The sequence below is a fragment of the Arxiozyma heterogenica genome (assembly GCF_036370985.1).
Source record: "Arxiozyma heterogenica strain weizmannii chromosome Unknown scaffold_25, whole genome shotgun sequence".
NCBI lineage: Eukaryota > Fungi > Ascomycota > Saccharomycetes > Saccharomycetales > Saccharomycetaceae > Arxiozyma > Arxiozyma heterogenica.
In genome coordinates, this window is record NW_027042678.1 from 119390 (window position 1) to 145898 (window position 26509).

Here is a 26509-nt window from a genome sequence, read left to right on the forward strand (position 1 = left end):
ATGTATGTATGTATGTATGTATGTATGTATATACTGTGCAGATGCGAATAAATATATTCTAAAGACAACAGTAACACTATTACTCCATTGAAATGCTAGACCTTCGGAATATATATTAGTAAAAGACTATTCATCTGGATTTTTTACTACAGTTTGATTCTAATTCTGGTTTGTATTCTTTTTTTTTTGTTTTTTGTTATTTTTTTTTTTTTATTAGTTAGAGGGGAGGAGAAAGTACTACTATTATATTTACTGAAAAAGGATTGCATGTAGGAAAAGAGAAAAATTAAAAATTAAAACAAAAAGATATCGTGAAAAGACTATTGCTCTTTATTTGCAAATACATACTTCGATAAACCCCCATTGGGCAGGCAAGAGATATATACATTAGCTTTTCGAGAAGGATACAAGAAAATATACTTTAATAGATCAAAAACAATTAATTTATTTCATAGGAAACCCCCCCCCCCCAAGTTTATTCAAAAGGAAGAACTAATAAAACAAAAGTAAAATAAAAATGTCAAGTAATAGAGAACAAGTGTTTCCGACCCGTATGACATTAGGGTTGATGAAAATCAAATTGAAAGGAGCCAATCAAGGTCATTCTTTGTTGAAAAGAAAATCGGAAGCATTAACTAAAAGGTTCCGAGACATCACAAAGAGGATAGACGACGCTAAGCAAAAAATGGGTCGAGTTATGCAAACTGCGGCTTTTTCATTAGCAGAGGTCACGTATGCTACTGGTGAAAACATTGGATACCAAGTTCAAGAGAGTGTGTCAAATCAAAGTAGGTTCAAAGTCAAAGCACGTCAAGAGAATGTCAGTGGTGTGTATTTGCCTCAATTCGAGTCATTTATTGATGGATCGATAAATGATTTCAAACTTACTGGGCTTGGTCGCGGTGGTCAACAGGTGCAACGTGCTAAAGAGATATATACTAAAGCAGTGGAGACTTTGGTGGAGTTGGCATCGCTACAGACGGCATTTATTATATTAGATGAAGTTATTAAAGTGACTAATAGAAGGGTGAATGCTATCGAACACGTTATTATTCCAAGAACTGAGAATACAATAGCTTATATTAATAGTGAATTGGATGAATTAGATAGAGAAGAGTTTTACAGATTGAAAAAAGTTCAAGAGAAGAAACAAAAAGAGACGGCTAGATTAGATGCAGAATTAAAAGCTAAAAGACTAATGTTGGAGAGGAAAGCAGAAGATGAAAACAAGGGGGAAGGGGAAGAAGAAGGAATGGCTGAAAATGCAAATGAAGATTCTAAACTTTTAAGACAGGAGAGCGAGGAAAAAGAAACAGTAGATGAAAATAATAAGCAGGAGACAGTTGAAAATTTAATTGCCGACACAGAGGAGGATATTATATTTTAAGTAAACCAGTATTGGGGGGTTACTGCAAAACATATATCTATATATTTATGTGTATGGGTAACTTATCGTCTAATGCTGTATAAACCTTGAAGATACAGATTAATATAACTAATAGTAATGATAATAATATTGTATATATATATGTGGGTGTGGGTGTGGGTGAGGGTGTGAGTGTAGGTGTGAGCAATTATGTTTATATTAACTTTTTTTTCGCATATATTTACATGATTGAATATATAATCTTGTGCAATATCAGTATAACACACGATAAAATAGAGTGGAAGAAGAAAGTAGAAAGGAAACAAAAGTCCAAGAGGGTGTAGTTTATTTCTTGCCTCTTGGTCTATCTTTAACCTTCATTCTATTCTGGTTTTTACCTCTTCTTGTCTTATAACCCTTTGCCAATTGACCCCAGGGCGACATAGATAACTTATTTGATTTGGATTTACCACGACCACCACCGTGAGGATGATCACATTTGTTCATGGCAACACCACGAACACTTGGTCTTCTACCTAACCACCTAGACCTTCCGGCTTTACCTAGAGATCTCAATTGGTGTTCCACATTAGAAACCACACCAATGGTGGCACAGGCTTTCAAAGAGACATAACGGTGTTCACCACTCTGCAGTCTAACCACTGCTTTTTTCTTTTCTGGTAGTTTAGTTAGCAGACGAGCATATGTGCCTGCAGCTCTACAGAATTTAGCAGGACCGATAGGAGTGATACCGACGTTATGGATCACAGTACCGATAGGGATCATTTCTAAGGGTAAACAGTTACCTCTTTGGATAGTGTTTACTTGATCCAATAATTCCATACCACGTTGGCTTTGACTATTAGTACTATTGTTGTTGTTGTTGTTGTTGTTGTTGCTGTATCTAAAAGATTCAACGACGTCACCTGCTCTTAATCCGTCACAAGCCAAGATATATGATAGTTTTCCCGTTTCGTTGTGTTTCAATAGGGCGATATGGCCAGTTCTACCGGGGTCGTATTCTATCCTTTGAACGGTCTGTTTCCCAGGGACAGATCTAAAAAAGTCGACCAGTCTGATTCTTCTTTTATGGAACCTACCAGATCTGTGACGAACAGTGATCCTGCCCTGGTTGTTTCTGCCGCTGTTTCTGTTCTTATGGACGGTTAAGAAACGGACAGGCTTACCCTTATGGAGATGGGGATAGACGGGGTACCTTAGCCACCGTAAGGATGGGGAGATAGGTTTGAAAGTCTTCAATTTGATGGTTTCTTTAGCCAGTTTCCTTCTTTTACGTAGTAATTCATCCTGTTTTTCTAGTAGTGTGATATCTGAGGTGTTTGGTACGATTTTTAGGATGTGAGGAGTGAGAGAATCCTGAAGAAGATTAGGGTTTGATGGGAGATTTTCTTTTGTATTTGTGTCTGCAGTAGAGGTGGTGGAATAGAGATGGGGATGGATGGATAAGGATGGTAAGACTTTGGATATTAAATTGTGGTTTGATGGTCTATTGAGCAAAAGAGATTTATTGAAAAATCTAACCAACATAGTATTGAGGAGGGGGGGGGGTTATTCTTTTTTGTTTTGAAGATAATAGATGATATAAGGAGAGAAGGAGAGGGTAAATTAAAAAGAAGAAGGAGAAGGAGAATAAAAAAAAAATAAAGAATAAGGAGTAGAAATAAAATTTGGACTAGAGGGCTAAATGTCGATGGGTAAATGATTAGTGTTGAGCTGTGTGATGGTATGGTTAGTATACTTTGTATGTTTCTTATTAGCAGAAAGAAATACATACATAATAGAAAAAAGAAATTAAGAAAAATAAAGTAGTAGTTAGTACTAGTAGTGAATACTATCTTTTATTAGTTACAAGATAATAATAGAAAAACACAAAAAGGAAGGAGACATACAATCAGTAGAAGAAAAAAAAAGGTCGATAGAACCAAAACCCTAACTGAAAAAAAAAATCGAAAATAAAAAACAAAACTACATAGAAGGTCACGTGGTATAGAGCAGAAAAGAAAAAGTTTTTTTTTTTTTTTCGTTTTTGCTCAAATGAGGCGGCAGACGTTGTGGAAGGAAAAATTATATATAAAGAGGACAAGGAAGTGTAGAGTGTGCTTGAATCGAAGCAGCAGCAATATCTGTTCCGTCCTTCAGTTGTAGCTGTTGAAACGGCTTGAATCGGTTTGTTTGCAGCTGATAAGAGGGACACACGTACATGTATACGTATGCGTGTGCGTATGTACATGCGTATGTATACATGTTTAAGTGTGTTGGTGTGTGGATTTCTGTTTATGTTCTTATTATTTCATTTCATTTCATTTTATATTATTTTATTTTAGTTTTTTTCTTTTTTGCTGATGACCAAAGTTGTCGCCCCAAGCGGTATGCCATTTCTTCTTCCCTTTTCTTTAATTTTATTCAGGAATTATATAGGAAGAAATGGCAGATGACAGATGACAACAATCAAACACTGAAAATTCTGAAAGAAAGAAAAAATGAAAAAAAAAAAAAAAAAAAGATATATATGTATATAGATATAGTGTGAATGGGGACATAATAACAATACACACAACACAACGCGTATACGTACATATACGTTGAAGCATGTATAACAATATGTGTATATTTCCTTTTCTTCCAAAAAAGTCAGAAAGAGGATTGGTACTGGTTTGGTCCTTCTTACTGCATATATATACCCTTGATGGCACTTTTGCTGTTGTGTTACGGTTTTATATGATGAATGACAACATGTCCATGCTAATCATGATATGCAAAGGCATATGTATTTTTACATGTGTTTGTATAGGTGATTATTGAAATGTATTATAGTATTCTGATTTATTTTAAACTATCAAGTAGAAAAGAAGGTGAAACAATGGCAATAGTAGTGGTGATAGTGATAATGATAGTTCTGGTAGTTAGTAGCAATTGATGTTAAAACCATTCATACACTCATCTGTGTTGTTTCTTCTTCCTTCTTCTCTTGTTCTTGTTCTTTTTGTCTCTTGCTTTCCTACTCCAGTGTACACCCATACATCTTGTATACACACACTTAATATATATATATATGTGTATGTCTCGGATCAGTGGAAAAGTAAACCAACAATACCATCTGCCAACAACAAAAGAAAGTCATTCATTTTCCATTTAATAATGACGTTGGAGATTGGATCATGACTGAAAAAAAAGAAAAGAGTGTGAGATCAACTCGACGATCAGTCATCCTCTCGATAATCAAACTTATGGATGGATGGATGGATTGAAGGATAAAATACTAACACTATATATATATATATAGAGATAGATAGATAGATAGATAGATAGATAGATAGATTGATTGATTGATTGATTGATTGATTGATATGTGTTTATTTATGTGTTTATACACATCGCATTGATAGACTTCTTGCATCAGGTTCATCTCTTTTTCTTTCTTTTTCTTTCTTTCATTCTAAGTAAAAGGGAATAAAGAAGAACAAAACTAAGGGAGATAAAAGCTAAGAAATTATATACCCATCCACTTACAACATAAAAATAGTTACACATATAAGCATAATTATTAATATTATTAAAGTTATAAGTATAAATATTTATTTCTATCGAACCTCTTTCTTACTCATTTTACCCTTTTTGTTTTGGTTTGGTTTGTTTTTAACTTTTTATTTCATTCTTTCTTTCATTAACACATTATATCCAGATAATGATTAGATATCACACTACTAGTAGTAATATTCATTCGAGTATCCTGAAAAGATCATTTTTCTTAAATGGAATGAAACGTTTCAATTGCTCCACTCTATATCAGTTTAAAACAAATAATAATGAATTCTATATAGCAGATAAACCTAATGAACATTACCAAGCCACTAGACCATCCTACAAAGGTAAAACATTCTCTTTACAAGACCAATTGCCCTCTTTGCCAGTGCCTGATTTAAACGATACTCTAAATAAATATTTGGTCTCCATTAAACCTTTTATCCAATCTCTTCCAAATAATAATAATAATAATAATAATAATAATAACAGTTACAATAAATCTAAATCTATGTCTAATGATATTACAGATAATAAGGAATACCAAAAACAAGTCCAATTGTGTGACGATTTTAGAAATAATCTGGGCCCAATCTTACAAAAAAGGTTACAGGACCACTCCTCCAATAGAAGAAACTGGATGTCCAGTTGGTGGGACTCCCAAGCTTATCTAAACTACAACGACCCCGTCATCCCTTACGTCTCCTATTTCTATAACCATGCCCCATTGAGCTCCTTGACCCATTCCGTAATCGAAAATAACCCTCTTTTCAAAGCTACAGCTTTGGTTCAATCTATCGTCAAGTTCATAGAACTGATTAAAGACGAGGCTTTGCCTCCTGAGCTGATCAAAGGCACCCCCTTCTGTATGAACAGTTTCCATCTGATGTTTAATGGAGCAAGGATCCCCAATACTAACACTAATGCTAATAAAGATACCGACACAAGTGTCTTTTACTCTATTTTTGAAAATAACTTCATTGTCGTCGCTTATAAGGGCAACTTCTATAAGATGGTCACCCACAACACTCTTGACGGCCGTCCCTTGCCTGTGAATCTTATCTATAAACAGATAAATGACATTGTTCATCCAGTCAGAACTGACAATAACATCACCAACACACAAAATGACTCCGGTGTGGGCGTGTTGACCTCTTTGCCAAGAGACCAATGGAGGTCTCAATACCTGGAACTGATCAAAGATCCATTGTCCAAGAGTTCGTTGGAGACTATCCATAGAGCCTCCTTTATGCTTTGTTTGGATCTAGACAAGAGTCCAGTCACCTTGGAAGAAAAATCAAGGAACTCCTGGCATGGAAACGGTATTAATAGATTCTTTGACAAATATTTACAGTTCTTCGTCACTGGGAATGGTAAGTCCGGTTTCTTAGGCGAACATTCAAAGATGGATGGAACCCCAACTTTGTTTTTGAACACTTTTATCTGTCAGGATCTAATGAAATTGAACCAAAGTGAGTTCTTGAATGATATTAGCAAACCTATCGGTTTAGATAATAGTGAAGTCTCTTCTTTCTCTTCTTCATCCACAAGTTATCAACCTAAATTATTAAAATTCACTTTATCGCCAACCATTAAAAACTCTATTACTGATGCAAAAGCTAAATTTGACTCACTTATGGCGGAACATGATTTGAACGTTTGGAAATATCAAAAGTACGGGAAAAATTTCATTAAACAATTTAAGATGTCACCTGATTCCTACATTCAACAAATCATTCAGCTGGCCATGTACAAGTATCTAGGCAAACAATTTCCAACTTACGAAGCAGCATCTACAAGAAAGTATTTTAAGGGCCGTACTGAGACAGGCAGATCTGTGACGCAGGAATCTCACGAATTCGTCTCAAATTGGTCAAACCCAAAACTATCGTTGAATGAAAAAATTAAATTGTTACAAAATGCAATCTCTGCTCATTCAAATTATTTGAAGTCCGCTGCAAATGGTCACGGTATCGATCGTCATTTTTTTGGCTTGAAGAATGTGTTGACTATAAACGATCAAAGACCTGCTCTATTCGATGACCCGTTATTCAACTATTCCTCCACTTGGTACATCTCCACATCCCAATTGTCTAGTGAGTATTTTGACGGCTATGGCTGGTCACAAGTTAATGATGCTGGTGTAGGCTTGGCATATATGGTTAACAAAGATTGGTTGAATATCAATATTGTTACTAAGCCTGGAAAGTCTGGTCTTGATGGTAAAAGGATTCGCTATTATTTGACCGAAGCAGCAGATGAAATGGCTAATGCCTTGATTGAATATGAAAAACTAAATGCTAAAGCCAAGTTATGAAATGTGTGTCTTCTCTTTCGCTTCTTTTTTTTTTTTTTAATGACATTTGAATACCTTCCTTTCTTTTTATTTTTTTTGTTCCCTTTAACATATATACATATATCTGTCGAAGTAATTAATGTTTATTTGCTTTTTATTTTCTTTTTCGTTGCACTAAAATTGTTTTTCAATATTTTTTTTCAATAGAGGTAATCATTTATATTAATATTTGATCCAACAATCATGTAATATTAACAAGTGGTATATGTATAGGTATGTAAATTTTATATATTTAGTTTTAATTGCATTGTGTTCGGAGATAAGTAAATGTTATTCCCAGTCACTTTTTTTTATCACCGAGTCCAAAGAAGAAATCTTTTTTTTTCTTTCCATTTTTTTTATTTTCATCTTTAGAACTTCGCATTGCAGTTCAACCTACAAGATAAATTATTGGTCAAAAGATATAAGATCATCTGTTTTAAGGGTGAGGTAGAGTTCACCCTACACACATATGCTTATATAGTTGACAATTCTATACCTTGAGAGGGGAATTCCACTCCAATAGTTACATATTCTGTTATAAAACATAACTAAAGATATTTATTTGTTACCGAGTGCATCAATTGTGAAGATCAAATAGACAATTTCACATCCCTTAAAGTCCTTCTCGAAAAATATCTTCTTCAAGGAAACAAGGATAAATAGCTAAAAAAAAAAAAAAGAAAGAAAGAAACACAAATTACAAAAATGTCTGCCTTGGTTAGTTTAAATAATGGCTTGAAGATGCCTTTAGTTGGTCTAGGTTGTTGGAAAATTCCCAGAGATATCTGTGCCGAACAAGTCTACGAAGCTATTAAATTAGGTTATAGACTATTCGATGGTGCTTGTGACTATGGCAATGAAACAGAAGTGGGTGAAGGTATCCATAAAGCTATTTCTGAAGGTATCGTTAAACGTGAAGACCTTTTCATCATTTCTAAATTATGGAACACGTATCACGATCCAAAACATGTTAAGATGGCATTGCAAAGAACTCTAGATGACATGAAATTAGACTATTTGGACCTGTATTATATTCATTTCCCAATTGCTTTCAAATATGTTCCTATGGACATTAAATACCCACCTGGTTTTTACACCGGTGAAGAAGATTGGAAGAAGGGAATCCTTACAGAGGAACATGTCCCATATATGGACACTTATCGTGCCTTGGAGAAGTGTGTTGATGAAGGTTTGATTAAATCTATCGGTATCTCTAACACCCCAGGTGCTTTAATTCAAGACGTTTTAAGAGGTTGTAGAATTAAACCGGCTGCTTTACAAATTGAACATCATCCATATTTGACTCAAGAAAAATTACTGGAATATTGTAAAATTAACGATATTCAAGTTGTGGCCTATTCATCCTTTGGCCCGCAGTCCTTTGTGGATCTTGGACAAGGCTTGGCTAAGAGCACTTTACCATTGTTTGATCACCCTGTTATTAAGAAAATTGCAGAAGCCCATGATGTTTCTCCTTCTCAAGTCATTTTAAGATGGGCCACTCAAAGAGGGATTGCAATTATTCCGAAATCTTCCCATAAAGAAAGATTATTAATTAACTTAAAGATTGATGAATCTGTTACGTTAACAGATGCAGAAATCCAAGAAATCTCTAAACTAAATCAGAATATTAGATTCAATGACCCATGGGATTGGATGGATTCTAAGTTCCCAATCTTCCATTAAAGGATGGATTGAATGTGTAAACAGGGTTACATAGATCCATTTATATATAACACTTAAATAATTTTTTATAAATGATTAATATGCATGTGAAAGACATAATAATAATAAAAATAAAAATAAAACACTGAAAAGTTCATGAATAAACATTGCTTAAAGAGTTTCAAATGATTTCATAACATATGGAATTTTTATATATAATTTTTTTTTCTATAATTTATGAATCAGCTATATATGAACATTCCACTATTTTTATTCAATCTGATGTTAAATCAATGACATCCGATGAATTTTTATTATTATTTGAAGATGCATTTACCCTAAACAAAGAATTAGGAATATTGCTAGTAGTATTACTATTAACAATTATTCCATCATTATATGGTTGATTGGTAATTGGGTTTATTATAATATTGGAATTATATTGATCATTATTATTGTTGTTGCTGTTGCTGTTGTTGTTGTTGTCTGGTGAAACGTCTTTCCTTCTCACAGATTCGTTGTTATTGATACCTGATCTTTTCCGTGGAAGTACGTTTAGTGGCGGAGGGAATTGTTTTCTTGGTATGAATGGAGATACTTCTGTCCTAGACCTTCTTGGATTAGTATTTCTGGAATGGGGGACAGCAATAGGTCGTTGATTGGTCTCTGAAGGAATTGGAACTGTAGATATATTTGAAAAGTTGTTATCATTTCTGGGGAAGGTATTGGCTAACAAAGGTAAAGGTTTCGTAGAATTGTTTATGGAGGATGGAATATAGACATTATTATTGTTGCTGTTGTTATTGTTTAAAAATGGATTCACAATTGGCGGTTGAATGTTTTGTGATAAATTTAACATTGGTAAATTACCACCAATACCTAGGATATTGTTAGAACCATTGTCATTTATTGTTGGCGATGGATTAGTAGGTACAAACAAAGAGGAAGACTTATTAATTGATACATTGGCTGGTATACTGGAGGTAGATGATTGTATTGTAGATGGTATAGTAAGGGATTGTATAGGATTAGTTTTAGATTGATCTGACAGAGTAGTAAGAACAGGGGGTAATCTTGGATTCACTGGATTAACTGATGTGTTTATATTTGTTTGTTGGGTTTGCGAACCATTTCCTAACCCTAATAATGAACCAGATATTAAAGAAGGTACCGGGGCATCGTTAGCATTAGTGGAAGTTCTTCTATATTGGGATAAAGGTAAATCAGCTTCATTGGTTTCATTGGTATTCTCAGGTGATTCATTGGTGGAGATTTCTCTTGATATCTCAGTTGTTGTAGGAAGTACTGAGTCGGATGTATTATTCATTGTAAGTCCGTGCTGTGTTGTTTGTTCTTCTTCTTCACCATCCTCATCTTCACTGCTATCTAAGGATATAACAACAGGTTCATGAATATTTGTGTTATTGTGACTATCACTGTTGAATACATCATTTGATACTTCTTTTTTTACTGGGGCTGTCTCATCTGATCCATCATTTTGATTTGATCTATCATTGTTTTGTTTCAAAGCAACTTCGTCTTCAATAAATGGTTTCCATGACCCATCAGAAGATAACTCAACTTGTTCTACATCTTCATCGGAATTTTTTAAAATTTCATCTACATATTCAGATAGCACCAGATTCTCTAAAGGTATGGTGACTGAACAGACGGGACATTGCCACGTCGGTACTTGTAACTGTGAATGTAGATACCACAACGCATCAAAACACTGTAAATGTTGGCATAGACGTGATTGAGCGGGGTATTTCATTCTTGTATAAGAAATTGGACATTGTAGACTTAGAACAGTGGAAGTAGTTATTAATTCATCTTCATCTTCCTCATTCATAATCTTTTTAATATAATTTAAGGTGGATTTCTTAGATATTTTTGGATGTTTAAATACGATATTCTGAAGTAATTCCTCCGGTGAGATGAATTCTGTGATGTAACACGCCATTTGGAAATCACTTGTAGTGTAAGCATAGATTAAATCTAATGTATTTATCTGTGGTGGTGGTCTAATATGTGGTGTCAAATTGGCGGGTTTTGCCGTACCGGGTTTATTCTTTAGCCCCTTGACATTATCTGTTATTTTGATTCCATTAAATAGGATTTCATTTGGTGATGGGAATGCAATTACTTCTTTATTATGATAATGATTATGTGGATTCGAATGATATTGTGAGGTTGCTGGCCAACAGAATAAATAAAGTTTGTATTTTTTGGTATCATTTTGTAGTTTTAACCATTCATGACCAGTAAAAGTGAATCTTACTGCTCCAACACCTCTTCCAGGTGCCTTAACTAATCGATATGATGATTTCGGTATTTCCATCTGTATATTATAAAATGGGGGTAATTTGAAGGGTACAGAATCATTTGTTATTTTTTTACTATTTGATTTGGAAGATGATCTTGTATTGGTGTTAGTATTATGACTATTATTGGCTGGAGTAATTGTGGTTGTTTTGGTAGTTGAAGTTTGGGATTGTATATTTATTCCGGCATCTCCAAGTATTCGAATGATAGGCGTTGGATATTTCCCACTCTTGACTTCGGACCAAATATCAAAGTACGAGGGTAACTCCTTGGATTGATAAATCATTTGAATTAATAACACGATTGATTTAGGTCTCCATGGATCAATATGGCCTATTGACATTGAATCTTTAATGAACTGGATGATTCTTTCTTGTAAGTTTATTTTACGCCCAGACAGGGGCAAGTTTGTACTTCTACATAATTCTTTTAGCTCGGAAACTTTCAGTTGTTTCATGGCGTCTATAGCATAATTAATTTCCCTAGTCAACCCGCCATTACTGCTTGGATTAGAACTAGATGATGCAGGGGGTGCCATAATATATTATATCTTCTTTATTTGTTGTTATTGCCTCTGATCAAATTATATTCTAGTCTTCCACAACAAATATTAAATAGGTATTTAGGTTAGTGTGTAATTATTATTAATACTATTAGTGTACTGGCCTGGAAGAAAACTAAAATGAATAAATTAATCAAACACACACGATTACTAACTAGCAGGAATCAAAAGAAAGAGTTAAAAGTGACAGTTTAATTAGAAGACTGGATTTATGTATTTATTTAATAAAAAAAGAAAGAAAGAAAGAGTACTAATAATAATAATAATAAAGGATATAAACTTTTTTGTGGATACTTATTACTTCAATAGTTAACCACGAAATATTTCATAGACTGCATCACCTTTATAACCTGTTGGTGTTTTTGGTATAAAAATTGAGCCATTTCAGATCGATTTAATCTCTATAAAACCCACAAAGAAACACAATTGAATCGATACTTCTCAGATCAAAGATACTTTCAAAGACTCAAAATCTACACATTTCCAATTTCTAACGTCTAATTTTTGAAATTTCATTTTCTTCTTTTTTTTTTTTTTTGTTTTGTTTTTTTCGTTCTTTGTCATCGTTGTTTTGTTGGATTCCTGTGTTTTTGTGTATAACCAAACATAGAAATTACAGTCACATGACACAATAATATGTAAAAGACCCAATGCAATTAGAAATATATTGCTTGTCTTCTCACCAACATTACCATCGAAACAAGTGTGTAGAAAAGATGTGTTGTATTATTATATCCTGTATTGATGTAAGTGTTTACGTGCTTATATATATATATATAGATATAGATATATCTCTGTGTGTGTGTGCTGAATTATACCTCTATTAATATTTCTTCCTCCTCAATGTCACAAATGTTGTAGACACTTTCCTTTAAGATTGCAGTTGTACCTCTAGCAAACTTGTAATTCTTTTGTTTTTCTTCCCTGATGTTCGGTGTTATGTAATTTCTTAGATATTGGGCATCTTTGCCCACTTCCATGATACAGACATCTACATTGGAACCAGATCCTAAATCGTTCCAAATACCGGCTTGAATGGCGTCGGATGCCAGTTTTATTGCTTCATCTTTGGTTATATCCTCTTTCCAACTAGCTTCCAACACCGCCATAGCAGCTAAGGAACCGGAACCCAACGACAAATAATAACCAACGTCAGTAGATCCATGTGCATGGATAGAAAAAAGATGGGACCCAGTTGGATCACAGCCAGCAACGATCAAATATGCACCAATGTAACCTTGGTATTTGAAAAGATGTTGTTTTAACATTTGCAATGCAGTGACTACACGGGGCTGTCTCTTGGAGGAGAGAGCGTGCAATTCAATATTGGAAGCAATCAATTGGGTCACTGCCTCTGTGTCTGCTGCGGTACCTGCACCTGCGCACCATATCCTTGGAGCAATACGATGTAATTTCGCACAGTTTTTGTCGGCTACAATAGGACCCTGCGTTGATCTTGTATCTGCGGCAATAACTACTCCACCATTGAATTTGACACCTACAATAGTGGTACCGGTAGATGTGGCCTTTGGTTGAGTGGAATGGTTTTTAGAAGTTAGAAATGCGTTTCTTTGGTAATTGTCAAATGATAAGCCTGCCATATCTGGAGAGTAGACTATTTATTGATTGTGTGGCGTATGTATATATATTTAATTATTTATTTATTTAATTATTTGTTTATTTATTATTCCTCTCTTCTGGGTTTTCGTCTTGAAAAGAAAAAAGACAGTCTACAATTCGAACAAGCTTGGACTTAGAATTGAAGTAAGGCGTTGGTTTTTTTCTTTCCTTTCCATTCACTACTTCTTCTTCAATGGTATTCTTCTTGCTGTGGATTAAACAAGATTGAGTTGCTTGGGTTGCTTTAGAGAATTTCGGTTTTTTCTTCTTAGCCAAAACTTTTCTCCCTCCGCCAAAATCTGCTAGGCCACCCATACACCACACCTGTTTTGAAAAGTTTCTCAGATTAGTACTTTTTTCCTCTTTAAAACATACCCTTCCTAATTTGGTAGGTGTTTCTTTTTTGGGAAAATGGAGAAGAAAAAAGGGAAGGGAAGGCAGAAATTTAAGCCAAAAAAAAAAAAAAAGAAAAAAAAAAGAATAATTTGTGTTCATAACAAAACTAATTATATATATATATATATGTGTGTGTGTAAATAGTATATACGTATGCTTGTATCCATGTATGTAACATGTGTGGTTTGGTGTTTGGCAGTTTCAGGAGTCACTATGCATAATAATAATAATAAAAACAGAATTTCAAAAAGATTGTTTTATGTCAAGGAAGAACACTGTGAGTGGCTAAAAAAAACATTATAGAAATTAATATTTTCTATCATGTTGACAATATTAATAATGTCTATTATGTAAATAGTTTGATGAGTTAATTATTGGAATAGAAAATGGCTTGTTTCGGATAAATTTAAACACTTGGTATCTTTGAGTTTTAAATCTTGATTAAGTTTTGTTATATTTTGTTTTGATAAAAAACTTTTTATAGATGAAGAAGAGAAACTTTAAGATAGATAGAAGTTTTACTGTATCACTACTCAACTAAAAGTTTATATTAGAATATATTACATTTTTATGTCTATATCCTTAAAACAGGAATTTTTTTTTTTCCCATTGGACATCTATAAATTTTAATATTAATTTAAATTTTTTCTTTAGTATATATATATATATGTGTGTGTGTGTGTGTAATGTGATTTACTGAGGAAGTGTATCCTTTGATTTGTCTTTGGTTAGTGAGAGAAAACGACCTGGCACAGGATAAAAAAATATATCAAAAAAAAATTATGTTTTTAATATTTTGGGACTAATTTATCAAATTTCCGTTCTCTTTTTTTATTTTTTCTTTCCTTAGAAAGTTTATCCAAGAAGCACATGACTACCATATATATATATATATTATTCATATAATATTACATACTTTCGTTTGCACAATTAACAGTTTAACTATGGTTCTGTCTATTCTCCTAATCTGACTTCTTAATGCTCAAAAAATAAAAAAATAAAAAAATAAAAAAATAAAAAATAAAAAAAAAATCTTCTATGATTTAAAAAATTATATATATTTCAAAAGATATGCTTATACTATACAGAGGAATGGAATGTTACATATTTAATGTAAAGTGTTATATTGTATTGTATTATGCTATGTTCTGATTTTAGTGCAATGAATTACTAGTATTGCGAATAAATATATTTATCTCGGACATACTCCAATAATATGTGCCTTCTAGCAAACAAGCCTGATATCTCTATTCTTCTTTGTTCATCTGCCCAATTGTGTGCCTGAATTAAAACAATCATAAAGAATTCTTCAATAATCATAGTTGGTGTATTTGCAATAAGTTGACCCGTTGTACTCCACAGCATACCAGTTGCAGCACATATTAACCCAATGATAATAAGAACAGATACTAAAACACTCCACTGTGTGGAACAACATAGATTGACAAATTCAGATATCCTGTAACTTAGAGTCCTCTTATGTTTTGGTGGTACGAAATATTCTTCAGGACATTCTATGGATAGCAGCTGGAACAATTCAGCATCCTCGTCTGCCAAGTTTTTGAAATTATCTTCCTCGTGGTTGATGATTCTGAAGTACACCTGTCTAATAACAAACCCGTCTAAGAACCCAACAAGACCTGTGTAAGTCCCAATAATCAACCACCAATCGTCTGACCAGTGTAGGGGACTCCCAATAGCAGCCCAAGCAGCAAATACACATATGGCAATTACTATACCTATACCAGTACCGACCACATCTGCGTACCAATCTATTAGATGTTCAGCATTGGTCCTTTTTGGTGGTTCAACAGTGACAATTGGGTTTTCACTAGTGAAATCGCTGTTTGCAGTCCGTAATATCAAATCAATGTTGCAATCCATAGAATGAATCTTTAATAAAAATTTGGAAATAAAAACGTCATGCCTGGCTCTAATGTTTTGTAAGAAGAACGAAGAGATCAACAAGGAGACTGCAACTGCTGTATTGATTTCCATTTGCCAGTCATCACTGAAGGTTTCACCACCTTGTGGGATAGCACCACACCCAATCCACACAATGATACCTACCCAGAAGAGGATCATTGATGGTACAGAACCGATAATCCAAGAGAATGTAGTACTTAACCGGTCATACCAATTTTCCACGGGCAAAGCACCAGATATAGTAGTATCATCGATACGTGGTGTATAGACGCTGACACGGGGGGCATTCGATACTTTTTTAACTTCCATAATGCTATCATCTTCATCACTCCCTTCTTGTTCTTGTTCATTCGCTTCTGCTCCTTTTTCCTTCCTGATATGACAATTATTATCATTATTAACATGAAGAACAGAGAGTTTATTAACAGAACTTTTCTCTTGCCTATGAACATTTTCCTTGACTTCTTCATCAGCTTTCACCAATTTTATAGGTATATTATCGTTGGTAACAACAGGATCACGAAGCAGAAATCTTTTGAATGAACGAACTCGGGATCTCAACTGTGTGACAATCAGTACTTGCTCGTGTGTAGAGGTCAACTGTTGTCTTGTTAACAAAGTATCCCAGAAATAACATTGGATAGATTGACCATCTTGCATAACGACTTGCCAATTGAATGGAGCGTTGTAGATTGCACCTACGATCACCCATACTATAAGAATAACCCACATCAGAAAAAACATGACTTGAGAACCAGCCCACATAACAGCCTTGTCTAACCAGATGTCCATGTATGATTTCTTTAGCCCAGTAAACGACATATTCGTGTCTATGCAACCGTTTGCCTGTAACAATACATCTGCCAGATCTAATTTTGTGGAGGAATCACTCAAATAAGCGTCATCGTCTTCTTCGTTATCCGTGTGATCACTAATGCTACCACAATTATTGTTGCTACTATGACCAATGGTACTGGTTGTGGTTTCGTTTCCAACAAGTGTCTCCCTAGATGAGTTAAGATGATGCATACGGACATGTCTAGTCTTGGGATCTAATTGTTGTATGACATCTTGATCATGAGGAATCAAAGGTGCCCTATGATGCAGAGCCGGTCTTTCACCAGGACAACCGAAAAATTTACTTATCCTACCCATCCTGGTTTAATTAACTATAATGCCTAATATTATTTTCTTTCTTCCTCTCTTGTTCTGTTATTTTTTGTAGATATTAAATCTTAATAATACTTTTTTTATTTTTATTTTTATTTTTTGTTATGGTGATGTGTAGAATATAATGCGATAGGGTATTGGAAATAAATATGCTAAGAGAGATATATAAATATAAAAAGAAAAGGATAAAACAAAAAAAAAAAACAAAAAGATAATAATAATAATAAAAGAGTTCTGATTAATTGAATATTGATTCGGATTGATTTAATATTTTTGTTTCTTTTCCTTTTCCTTTTTCTTTCCTTTTAAGTTTTTTTGGTGTATTGATTCAGATTGATTTATATCTTTTTTATTTTAATAACTTTGTTTCTTTGGTTATATATAGCAAATAAACGACATAAAAGGGTGCTATATATCTCATCAACCCATTGCATAATAGGAAGAAAAAGAAAGAAAGAGAAAGAGAGAGAGAAAGAGAGAGAATATGATTGCAGGTGCAAATTAGAAGAAAGGAGAAAAAAGAAAAGGAAAAGAAAAAAAAGTTAATTATATTATAGACTTAATTGAGAAGGATGTGTAACATAATAAACGAATCTATTACCATAGAGGTAATTGCCAAGAAGAGAGTGATGAAGAGAAGCAAATGTTATTAGGATCTTGTTAGTATGGAAAGTCTAACAGGAGGGAGACATCTACTTTATAGTCTGAGGGAATGATTTGACTCGTAATAGTCTTCCTCGTAGTAATCTTTTCGAGAAACAGATCTTGGGATGTTAATCTACTAACACACGGAAGACAGAGGTATCTATTGGAAACGGGTATTCTTTTCCAGACACAGAAAAATACAAAACAATACAAAACAAAAAAGAAATAGCAAGATTAAAGAAAAAAAAAATTTTTTTTTTTTTTTTGAAGAATATTCTTCTAACAATAAAAATGGGTGCAATTTTCTACAAAAAAAAAAAAGAAAAAGAAAGAAAAAAAAAAAGGGAAAAGGAAAAGGAAAGCACTAAAACAATAGACAACAGATTTGCATGTTTTGCTCGCTGAACATCTCGATGTTGCTCTATTGTTAACAACAAAAATAATACAAAATATATATATATATGTGTGTGTGTGTGTATATTAATCAATTGTTTAATATTCCGTTCACCCATATGTTTGTATGTATTGTTATATTCATGGTTGAATATGTTAGTCTTTTTTTTTTAACATGGCTATTACGGAAGTCCTTTCAATGGAAAAAAGAAAAAGAAAAAAGAAAAGAATTTTCAAGGACTTAAAGTTATTACCTCTGTTACAATTGGAGGATTCTTCACAGGGAACATCAAGTAGATATCCACTGGAGGTAGTATTTGTTTATCTTGTTTTTTTTTTTTTGTTTTTTTTTGGTCTTGGTTTCTTATTAAAGAATTGACAAAAAGGATTCTCAAAGAGTAGGGTGAAGAGTAAGATTAACAAATTTTTTTTCTTTATTATTGATGTTATGTATATATATATATATAACATTGGTATCTTAAGACTACAAAGTAGAAATATGGTAAAAATTTTAAATAATCATCAATTAGAAAGTTATTCTTGTAAACACGACTTTCAGGTTGCAAACCCTAGTATGTAAAAAAATAAAAAATAAAAATAAAATAAAATAACCTGCATTATTATTATTATTATTATTATTATTATTATTATTATTATTATTATTATTTTTCAGTTACACCATATCCATTTATCAGGGTGATGTTGTGGTAATACGGTAAAAATGAAAAAACGGGGTAGGGTTGATCAGAAAATACAGGAATGTATTGAGGAATTTCTTGTTTTCTTTTTCTTTTCCCCCTCCCTCACAGAATCCAAAGCAATAGGGCTGGACCCCCTGGCGTCGTTTGTAATAATTATATGATTAACGATGATGGAAGGAACCTTGAGCGATTAATTTTTCCGCTTATTTTTTTTTCACCTGACTGATTTTGTTCTCTTTCTTGTTTTGTTTACAAGAAAATAAAAAAAAAATATATAGTATAGTATAACATAACGTAGCATAGCATAGCATAGCATAGTATAATATACAATAAGGCATTTTATCTTTTTTTGGGTATAATAACAAATAAACAATATTCGCATTTTTGTATAAGCATACACAAACACCACACTTTATATATACATACATACATAGACAGATAGATTCAGATATCGATATAAGGGTTATTTAAATACATAATATTTATGTTTGAAAATGGATTCTAATTATATGAGGTTAGCCCTCAGATGGCCAGATGATTTAAGAGAGAAACTAAAACAAAGTCATCAACTCTTAAAAGAATCCTATCTAGAACCAAGTCATAAAATTACCAAACCCAAAAATACAAAGATTGGTAAAAAAATCAATATCCCTGGTATCACTGACACATCACTCGAAAATTCAACAGCAACAACTAAGGCAAAGGTCAATCCAATTTTCACCTCGACTGAGTTTACAAGAACTACTTTAAATGAAAGCACCGGGCCAAAGACTTATGCACAACAGAGTAAAGAAATTAAAGAGTTGCAAAAGAAAATATCCAGACTTTTGCAGCAAAGAGAATTAGAGAAAACAAAACAACAACAACAACAACAACAACATGAACTGAAAAAATGTTTGGATATGAAATACCAATGGAAAACACCTCACAAATTCTATAAGGCAGAAGTATTAGGTATTAAGCCAGTCCATATAGTAGAAGATTCCGATATTCCATCGGATAGTGAAAAAAGAAAGGAAGAAATCTACAAAGTTTATAAATTGAAAAAACCCATTAAGTCACAGCCAGAACCGGTCAAATTCCCCAAGAGCGCGATTCTGGAGATCAAAAGGAATGTCGATCTTGATTTTTCTAAATTGATCATGGTGGCCATTGATCCCAGAGCAAGAACCACGAACACGTTCTATTTTGGGTATTTGGTCGGGAACAAATTGTCGGTTTACTGTCAATATTTCCACAACCATGTTTTATGCAACTCTAAAATCACGTTCAAAGATGCAAATGAGTTGAAACTTAAATTGGCACGTCGCTGTAGGAACCATTTAATGAGTTCACATGGTGTGGAATCTACGGTCGATAAAGCGAAATTGCTTGAGACGATAAATCCATTGAAAGTTGACATGTTGGTACAGATTCTTTTGTCAAAGAGGAAACTGCCGTGGGATAACGAAAGAGCAAAGAAAATTGAATCATCCGTTGATAAATCTGGCAATAAAAAGAAAAACAAAGAAGAGGACGATCAGGATGGTAAGAAGGGTATAATGAAAGATGTATCAATAGATTTAACAGATAAGACTAAAAATTCATTGTCAAATGTAGGTATATCTATACGTAGTGAGGATAAAGTAAAAAATAATAAAGATATTATTTCTAACAATACTGTTCAAATAGTGATAAATGATAGGAATCAATTAAATGAGAAGAATGGGAAAATAAATCCCAATCTTAACCTTAACCTTAACCTTAATCCTAATCCTAATCCTAATCCTATAGCAATTATTCAAGAAAGAAGTTATTTACAATTATCCAGTGGTGGCAATAATCATATTAATAATATATCATTTAATGATAATGGCAATAATGGCAATAATAATAATATCATGAATACTACAAATACCATCATTACCGATTCTAATTCTAATACACACAATAACACAAATACTTTTGTTAATACCCAAGGTGGTATAAATATTAATAGACTAACGAATAACGCTACAATCGATAACAGTATCCATAATAATAATAGTAGCGGTAACAGTGGAGGTAAAAATATTCCAGAGACTAACATAATAACTAACACAACTGCCAACATAACCGTTGATAACATTTCCAGAAACACCCAGGTTGATAAAAATCTAATATATCCTGCAATATCATCATCTCCATATCAGTCAAATACTTTACAACAAAGAAATGGCAACTATCCAGATTTTCCTATTATAGATGAAAGAGGTTATCAAATTAATACTTTATTTAAAGGTACTTAAAAAATATGTCATTGATAGAAAGTAAAAAAGAAACAAGGAAAGTAAAAAGGGATAAATGTAAAAGTAACCGGTTAAAAATATGTTACAAATCTTCTAATTATTCTATTTGGGTTTGTATCTTTTTATTTATTATCTCTACAGGTATCTTTTCTTTTTTTATCTATGGTTTTGCTGTGTGTTGTTTTTTTTTTGTTGCAACAAATACATTTATATATATATATATATATGTATATATTTATTTATTTATGTATTTATGTATTTATGTATTTATGTATTTATTTATACAGGTGGTTACAGTATGAGATCCTGTATATAGAGATGGTTAGAGATTGGATGTACTAATGGTTTAGCATCTCTTCTTCTTCTTCTGTCAAAGTCACTGAAGGTTTATGTTTTGGTCCACCCGCACACCGCAAAACTTTTACTTCTATATTTTTCCTTTTCTTCGTTTTTGGTTGATTTCCAGTTTTCTGTCTTCGAAAAGTTTCAAGAACAGAAGAGTTGAGAGGGGAGGTATTGGTTGGTTGATTAGAGTGTATCATACTACATATACGGTCCATTCAGTCTAGTAATGCTGGTGAAAGAAGGTGTACTTTTATTATTTTTGGCCTCAGGCAAACACACGTACACATAAATATTGACTTACTAACTCTCTTGTTTATTTGTAATTTACTGGAGGGGGAGAGTGTAAGAAATAACAGCTACTTGTTACAGTTTCATTTCATTTTATCATGGGAAAAGGTATCGCTAAGTATGGTTACAAATCTGGTATTTTACCAGTCACAAGAAGTATCCTGAAAAAACCCACCACCAAACAATTGGATCTAATTGCTAAAAGTAAAGCTGCTCAACCCAAGGGTGCACGTGGTGAAGGGTACGCTGATGGTGTGCAACATCCTCCAAGGTCAAGCAGGGTGCCTCCCGCTCCAGAATTCATTGATGTGGAGACTTTAATTAAAAATACAGTTCCGAGAAGTCATAAAGATTTGCAGATTAATACTGTTGAACAAAGGCAGAAGTTAGAAAGAGCACAGGTACGTCAAAGATATTTGGAGGAAGCCTTTAGAAACGAGGAAAATAGAATACTTAGAAGAGATGAATTGATCCAAAGGAGAAAAGAGATTGAAAAACTGGAACATGAGAGAGATCTGAAATTGATCAATCAAAAGAAGTCTTCTGATTTGACTATCCCGTCCTTGGAACATATAATTAACCAGCCCTTAATGAGACAAAGAACTGAGGAAGAGAAGAAGTTGTTGGATATGAAAAGAAAATATAATAGGGACTTAGTGGAATTCAAATCAAGGGAAAATAAGATTCGCAAATTGTTGGAGTTATATTATGTCGCAGATGAGTTTATCGTCACCGAAGAACAATTGATGAAAAAATTAGACAATTTAATTCCAATTAGAAAATTGCCCATATCCGAGGAAACAAGAAAAAATAATATCGAGAATAAACTTGGCGATGAATTGTTTGGTTCTATTAACGGTAAACCTGGTCTTCCAATGATTAAAGAGTACTTAAACAATGAAGCAGAAGAATTTGCAGAAAGAATAAGACAACAAAATGAACAATCCCAACAACTTAATTAAATTTAACTTATTTTTCAATCTGAATAGATCTATATGCATATGTATATATGTGTATACATATATATGGTGTTAAATACACTCTTGTAAATAAAGTATACGAATATATATATATATATATATATGTGTGTGTGTGTGTGTGTGGATAAATGGGCTTACATATTGTGGTGATTATTTTCTTTATTCTTTTATTGTTCTTTTTGTTTTAATTTATTCATCGTCGATTGATGTTATCAAAGTTATATTATCACCTTTTAGTAAGATTCTACCTAGGGATTCACTTTTATTAATATCTTCTTTCCCAGTATCTTTATTTACTGGTACTTGACATGCATCGTCTATAACAATATTCATGAATTCGTCAAACCCTCTTATCTTACCTCTGATTCGATATCCTACTTGTTCATATAGCCATATGCTTACAGGAGTCTGTTGTTGTAAGTAATTAAATATACAATTAATTGGTGGTACCACTTGTCTATTCTTATTTGCGGACATGATATTAATCTTTATGCATATATATATATATATATATCGGAATAGAATCAATTAAAGTTAAAGTACAATTGGAATATATTTCTACTCAATACAGATGAAATCTTGTTTAGTGATTATTAGCTCTTAATACTAATCATTTACTGCTCTTAGTTTATCCTTCTCTCTTTGTTCTCTGCCTGTTTTGTATGAGACTCTTGTTATATTTTTCTTATTTTTTTTTTTTTTGTAAAATAGAATTGAAAAATTTCGAAAAAAATAAAAGAAACAAAAGAAGTAAAATCAATGAGGATGTGAGGATGATTATGGGGTTACAGGTTTATTGTCTACTATTATTGTTTAATTATACAAAATGATTTGCACAATTCATGATCCTGGAGATAGTTGTTGATTCGAATAAAATAATATACGTATTTAATTTTACTAGGTTTCTACTGAGTTTCAAATAGATAAGAAAAAAGTAGGACATAGTGAAAAGAAATATATATATATATATATATACATAAGTTGATCAATTGAAATATGTCAGAAAATGAGAATGTTTTTATTGTGATTCTCAATTCAATTCAATGCATTTCCTCTAATGCAACACAAGAAGAGAAGCATAAAGCCTTACAATTTATGGAAAATTTTCAAAGATCTAATGAGGCGTGGAACGTATCTACTCAAATATTGAGCAATACCATTGACAATAACTTAGATTTACAGATTTTTGCATCACAGACTTTAAGAAATAAAGTAACTTATGATTTGTTTCAGTTGGATTCAATTGGTCAATTGCACATTAAACAAATGCTATTAGATCTTTTAAAGATTCATACCCACAGATTGGTTATTACTCAATTATCTGTAGCTTTAGCCAGGCTAGCCATTCAGATGATTGATTGGAAGAATCCAATCCTAGAAATTATCAATCATTTGAATAATTTCCCTGGAACTTTGTTGATATTTTTCAAGATTTTACCCGAAGAGACATTGGACATTGGTTCAATTCCATTAACTGAAGATGAATACAACTCAAGGATACACGAATTAATCGATACCATATCTGAAGACATCTTAAAATTTCTAATATCTTGTGTCAATACATTAAAGGAACAAAATAATTTGAATACAGTTTCAAAAACTAATACAGCTGTAGACATAACTTTGGAGAGCATATTGCATTGTTTAAGTTCATGGGCCTTTGAATTCCCAATTGAAAAATTCCTAACTGTAGAGCCCCTGATTAATTTGGTATTTGACTCTTTGTTGAATGGTTCAGATAACAATGAAGTCTTCGAAGCAGCTGTGGATTGTTTATGTATTATTCTAAAAGAGAGTAGAGATTTAGTTAATGATGATCTAATCATGGCCCTATATGGACAATTGATGAATTTACAATCGAACTTAATACCTCAGATTGTCACTTGTAAGGATAAGGACCAAGCAGAAGATGAAATAGATCCTGAATTATTGGAAAATTTTACAAGATTGTTTGTTGAAGCTGGTGAGGCTTGGATTATTCATATATCTAAATCCCCAGAAGTATTTCAGCCAATGGTAATGATATTACTAATGTTGACTTGTAAAAATTCAGATCTAGACGTGGTTGCTTATACATTCCCCTTTTGGTTTAATTTGAAACAAAATCTCGTTTTAATTAGATACAAAGAATCCAAGAAATATTTCACAAACATTTTTATCGAATTGATAAAGGGAATAATTGGACATTTACAATATCCAAAAGATTCATTTACTTCCAAGGAAAATGAGGATAAATTTAAAGAATTTAGATATACTATGGGTGATGTCTTAAAAGATTGTGTCTCCGTAGTAGGTCCAGCTAATGCATTAACTCCTCCCTTAGAACAAATTAAATCAAATTTAAACAATACATCAAGAAATGAATGGCAAAATTTGGAAGCTGCATTATTCTCTTTAAGAACAATGGCACAAGAAATTCCATTAACTGAAAACAAATTTTTGCCACAAATTATACAAATTATATGTAACCTTCCTGAGATCCCAAAATTGAGATATTCTGCTACATTAGTATTGGGACGTTACACTGAATGGACTTGCAAACATCCTGAACTACTTGAAATTCAGTTACAATACATATTCCGTGGATTTGATCAAGTCAAAAACAGTATTATTCAAGATGATAGACAAATTTTAGAAATTATTACAGCATCATCACATGCTTTAATGTATTTCTGTTCAGATTGTTCAGGGTTACTAAGCGATTATATAAATCAACTGATTGATTTTTATTTCAATATTCAAGATATCTTATCAAGAGATATTGAGTCTCAATTCGAGCTTTGTCAGGGATTAAGTGCAGTGATTAATAAACAGCCTATAGAAACTGTAGCTAGTACATTTGATAAATTAATTGATGACAATTTAACACATTTACAACATTTTATTATTCAATGGAAAAATTCACCATCAAGTTATAATAAATTGGTTGCTGATAGAATTGATCTTTTGTATGCACTTTTTGAAGAATTATCTCCTAGATTTGAATATCCCCAGCAAGGTTATGAACCTTTAGTACCATGCATTGAGAGAATATGGAATACAATCAGAGTTATTATGGTTGATCAAGGTGCTATGACTGATACTGTTATTGTAGAGAGGTCTATGAAATTGTTAAGGAGGATTATTGAAAGGTACCATGTTTTTTGTGAACCTATTCTTAGTACTTTAGCAGATTTTTTAGTTCAGGAATATGCTACTACTGGTTTTGGGTCTTTATTATGGTGTTCTGGTTCTGTGATTGTTATTTTTGGTGATGGTGAATCGTTCCCTGTCTCTCCTGAATTAAAGGAAGCTGTTTGGCAATTTGCGTTATCACAATGTAGCACATTTATTATAAATTTTCAAAAAATGGATAAGATTCAATTAAATAATTATTATGAGGTTATTATGGATTTCTTTTCCATGGTAAGCGATTTAGTTATGTTTTATCCAAAAGAATTCATTATGTCTACTGAATTGTTGGATAATGTGGTGGATGTGGCAATTGAGGCGGTTAATAAATTGGAAACTTTAGATGCCTATGTTTATATCTTACGTTTTCTAGATGATATAATATCATGGGGGTTTAGGACACCTCCAATTTCTACTATTTCAATAGAGCTTGTACCTGATGATTGGCGTCAACAAATTATTCAAGAAATTATTGTTAACCGTGGTGCTAATTTGGTTAATTCGTTGTTTGGCGGATTAGTTACTGTCTTTAAAGACACGTCTCATTCAGAAGCAATTAATTGTATAGTCAAATGTTTTAGGTTGTCTCTTGAGGCTAATGGAAATGACTCATCTGTCTGTGCTTCATGGATTGTTAATGTAGTTAATGATTTAGGTAATGTATCAGATAAAGAGAGAGATAATTTATTAAAATCTGTAACTGATGGTCTTAATGAAAGAAATTATAGAAAGGTTAAAGAAAGCATTAGAGTATTTATAGAATGGTTTTTAAGGAAAAATATCAATTCTAGAGTTGAATAAATTTAGA

At 32.6% G+C, this 26509-nt stretch overlaps 11 protein-coding genes across 11 annotated transcripts; 6 read left to right on the forward strand and 5 right to left on the reverse strand.

Moving 5' to 3' along the window:
- Positions 1-517: 517 nt before the first annotated feature.
- On the forward strand, positions 518-1387 carry VMA8 (H(+)-transporting V1 sector ATPase subunit D; the record flags this gene model as incomplete). Its single annotated transcript, XM_064859443.1, has 1 exon — positions 518-1387. One exon carries the CDS (start codon positions 518-520, stop codon positions 1385-1387), a length of 870 nt encoding a protein of 289 aa, XP_064713686.1.
- Positions 1388-1711: 324 nt separating this feature from the next.
- On the reverse strand, positions 1712-2914 carry RML2 (mitochondrial 54S ribosomal protein uL2m RML2; the record flags this gene model as incomplete). Its single annotated transcript, XM_064859444.1, has 1 exon — positions 1712-2914. The coding sequence occupies one exon, from the start codon at positions 2912-2914 to the stop codon at positions 1712-1714; it is 1203 nt and encodes a 400-aa protein (XP_064713687.1).
- A 2158-nt stretch (positions 2915-5072) lies between these two features.
- CAT2 (carnitine O-acetyltransferase CAT2) lies at positions 5073-7226 on the forward strand (the record flags this gene model as incomplete). The annotated part of the gene is made up of 1 exon (XM_064859445.1): positions 5073-7226. The coding sequence occupies one exon, from the start codon at positions 5073-5075 to the stop codon at positions 7224-7226; it is 2154 nt and encodes a 717-aa protein (XP_064713688.1).
- A 726-nt stretch (positions 7227-7952) lies between these two features.
- GRE3 (trifunctional aldehyde reductase/xylose reductase/glucose 1-dehydrogenase (NADP(+))) lies at positions 7953-8933 on the forward strand (the record flags this gene model as incomplete). Its single annotated transcript, XM_064859446.1, has 1 exon — positions 7953-8933. One exon carries the CDS (start codon positions 7953-7955, stop codon positions 8931-8933), a length of 981 nt encoding a protein of 326 aa, XP_064713689.1.
- Positions 8934-9186: 253 nt separating this feature from the next.
- Positions 9187-11775, reverse strand: NFI1 (SUMO ligase NFI1; the record flags this gene model as incomplete). The annotated part of the gene is made up of 1 exon (XM_064859447.1): positions 9187-11775. One exon carries the CDS (start codon positions 11773-11775, stop codon positions 9187-9189), a length of 2589 nt encoding a protein of 862 aa, XP_064713690.1.
- Positions 11776-12611: 836 nt separating this feature from the next.
- Positions 12612-13400, reverse strand: PUP1 (proteasome core particle subunit beta 2; the record flags this gene model as incomplete). The annotated part of the gene is made up of 1 exon (XM_064859448.1): positions 12612-13400. One exon carries the CDS (start codon positions 13398-13400, stop codon positions 12612-12614), a length of 789 nt encoding a protein of 262 aa, XP_064713691.1.
- Positions 13401-14985: 1585 nt separating this feature from the next.
- On the reverse strand, positions 14986-16896 carry FET4 (Fet4p; the record flags this gene model as incomplete). The annotated part of the gene is made up of 1 exon (XM_064859449.1): positions 14986-16896. One exon carries the CDS (start codon positions 16894-16896, stop codon positions 14986-14988), a length of 1911 nt encoding a protein of 636 aa, XP_064713692.1.
- A 2248-nt stretch (positions 16897-19144) lies between these two features.
- PWA37_002899 (uncharacterized protein) lies at positions 19145-20917 on the forward strand (the record flags this gene model as incomplete). Its single annotated transcript, XM_064859450.1, has 1 exon — positions 19145-20917. The coding sequence occupies one exon, from the start codon at positions 19145-19147 to the stop codon at positions 20915-20917; it is 1773 nt and encodes a 590-aa protein (XP_064713693.1).
- Positions 20918-21648: 731 nt separating this feature from the next.
- On the forward strand, positions 21649-22512 carry PET123 (mitochondrial 37S ribosomal protein mS26 PET123; the record flags this gene model as incomplete). The annotated part of the gene is made up of 1 exon (XM_064859451.1): positions 21649-22512. One exon carries the CDS (start codon positions 21649-21651, stop codon positions 22510-22512), a length of 864 nt encoding a protein of 287 aa, XP_064713694.1.
- A 207-nt stretch (positions 22513-22719) lies between these two features.
- SME1 (mRNA splicing protein SME1) lies at positions 22720-23007 on the reverse strand (the record flags this gene model as incomplete). The annotated part of the gene is made up of 1 exon (XM_064859452.1): positions 22720-23007. One exon carries the CDS (start codon positions 23005-23007, stop codon positions 22720-22722), a length of 288 nt encoding a protein of 95 aa, XP_064713695.1.
- Positions 23008-23526: 519 nt separating this feature from the next.
- On the forward strand, positions 23527-26502 carry MTR10 (mRNA transport regulator MTR10; the record flags this gene model as incomplete). Its single annotated transcript, XM_064859453.1, has 1 exon — positions 23527-26502. One exon carries the CDS (start codon positions 23527-23529, stop codon positions 26500-26502), a length of 2976 nt encoding a protein of 991 aa, XP_064713696.1.
- Between the last annotated feature and the right edge of the window lie 7 nt (positions 26503-26509).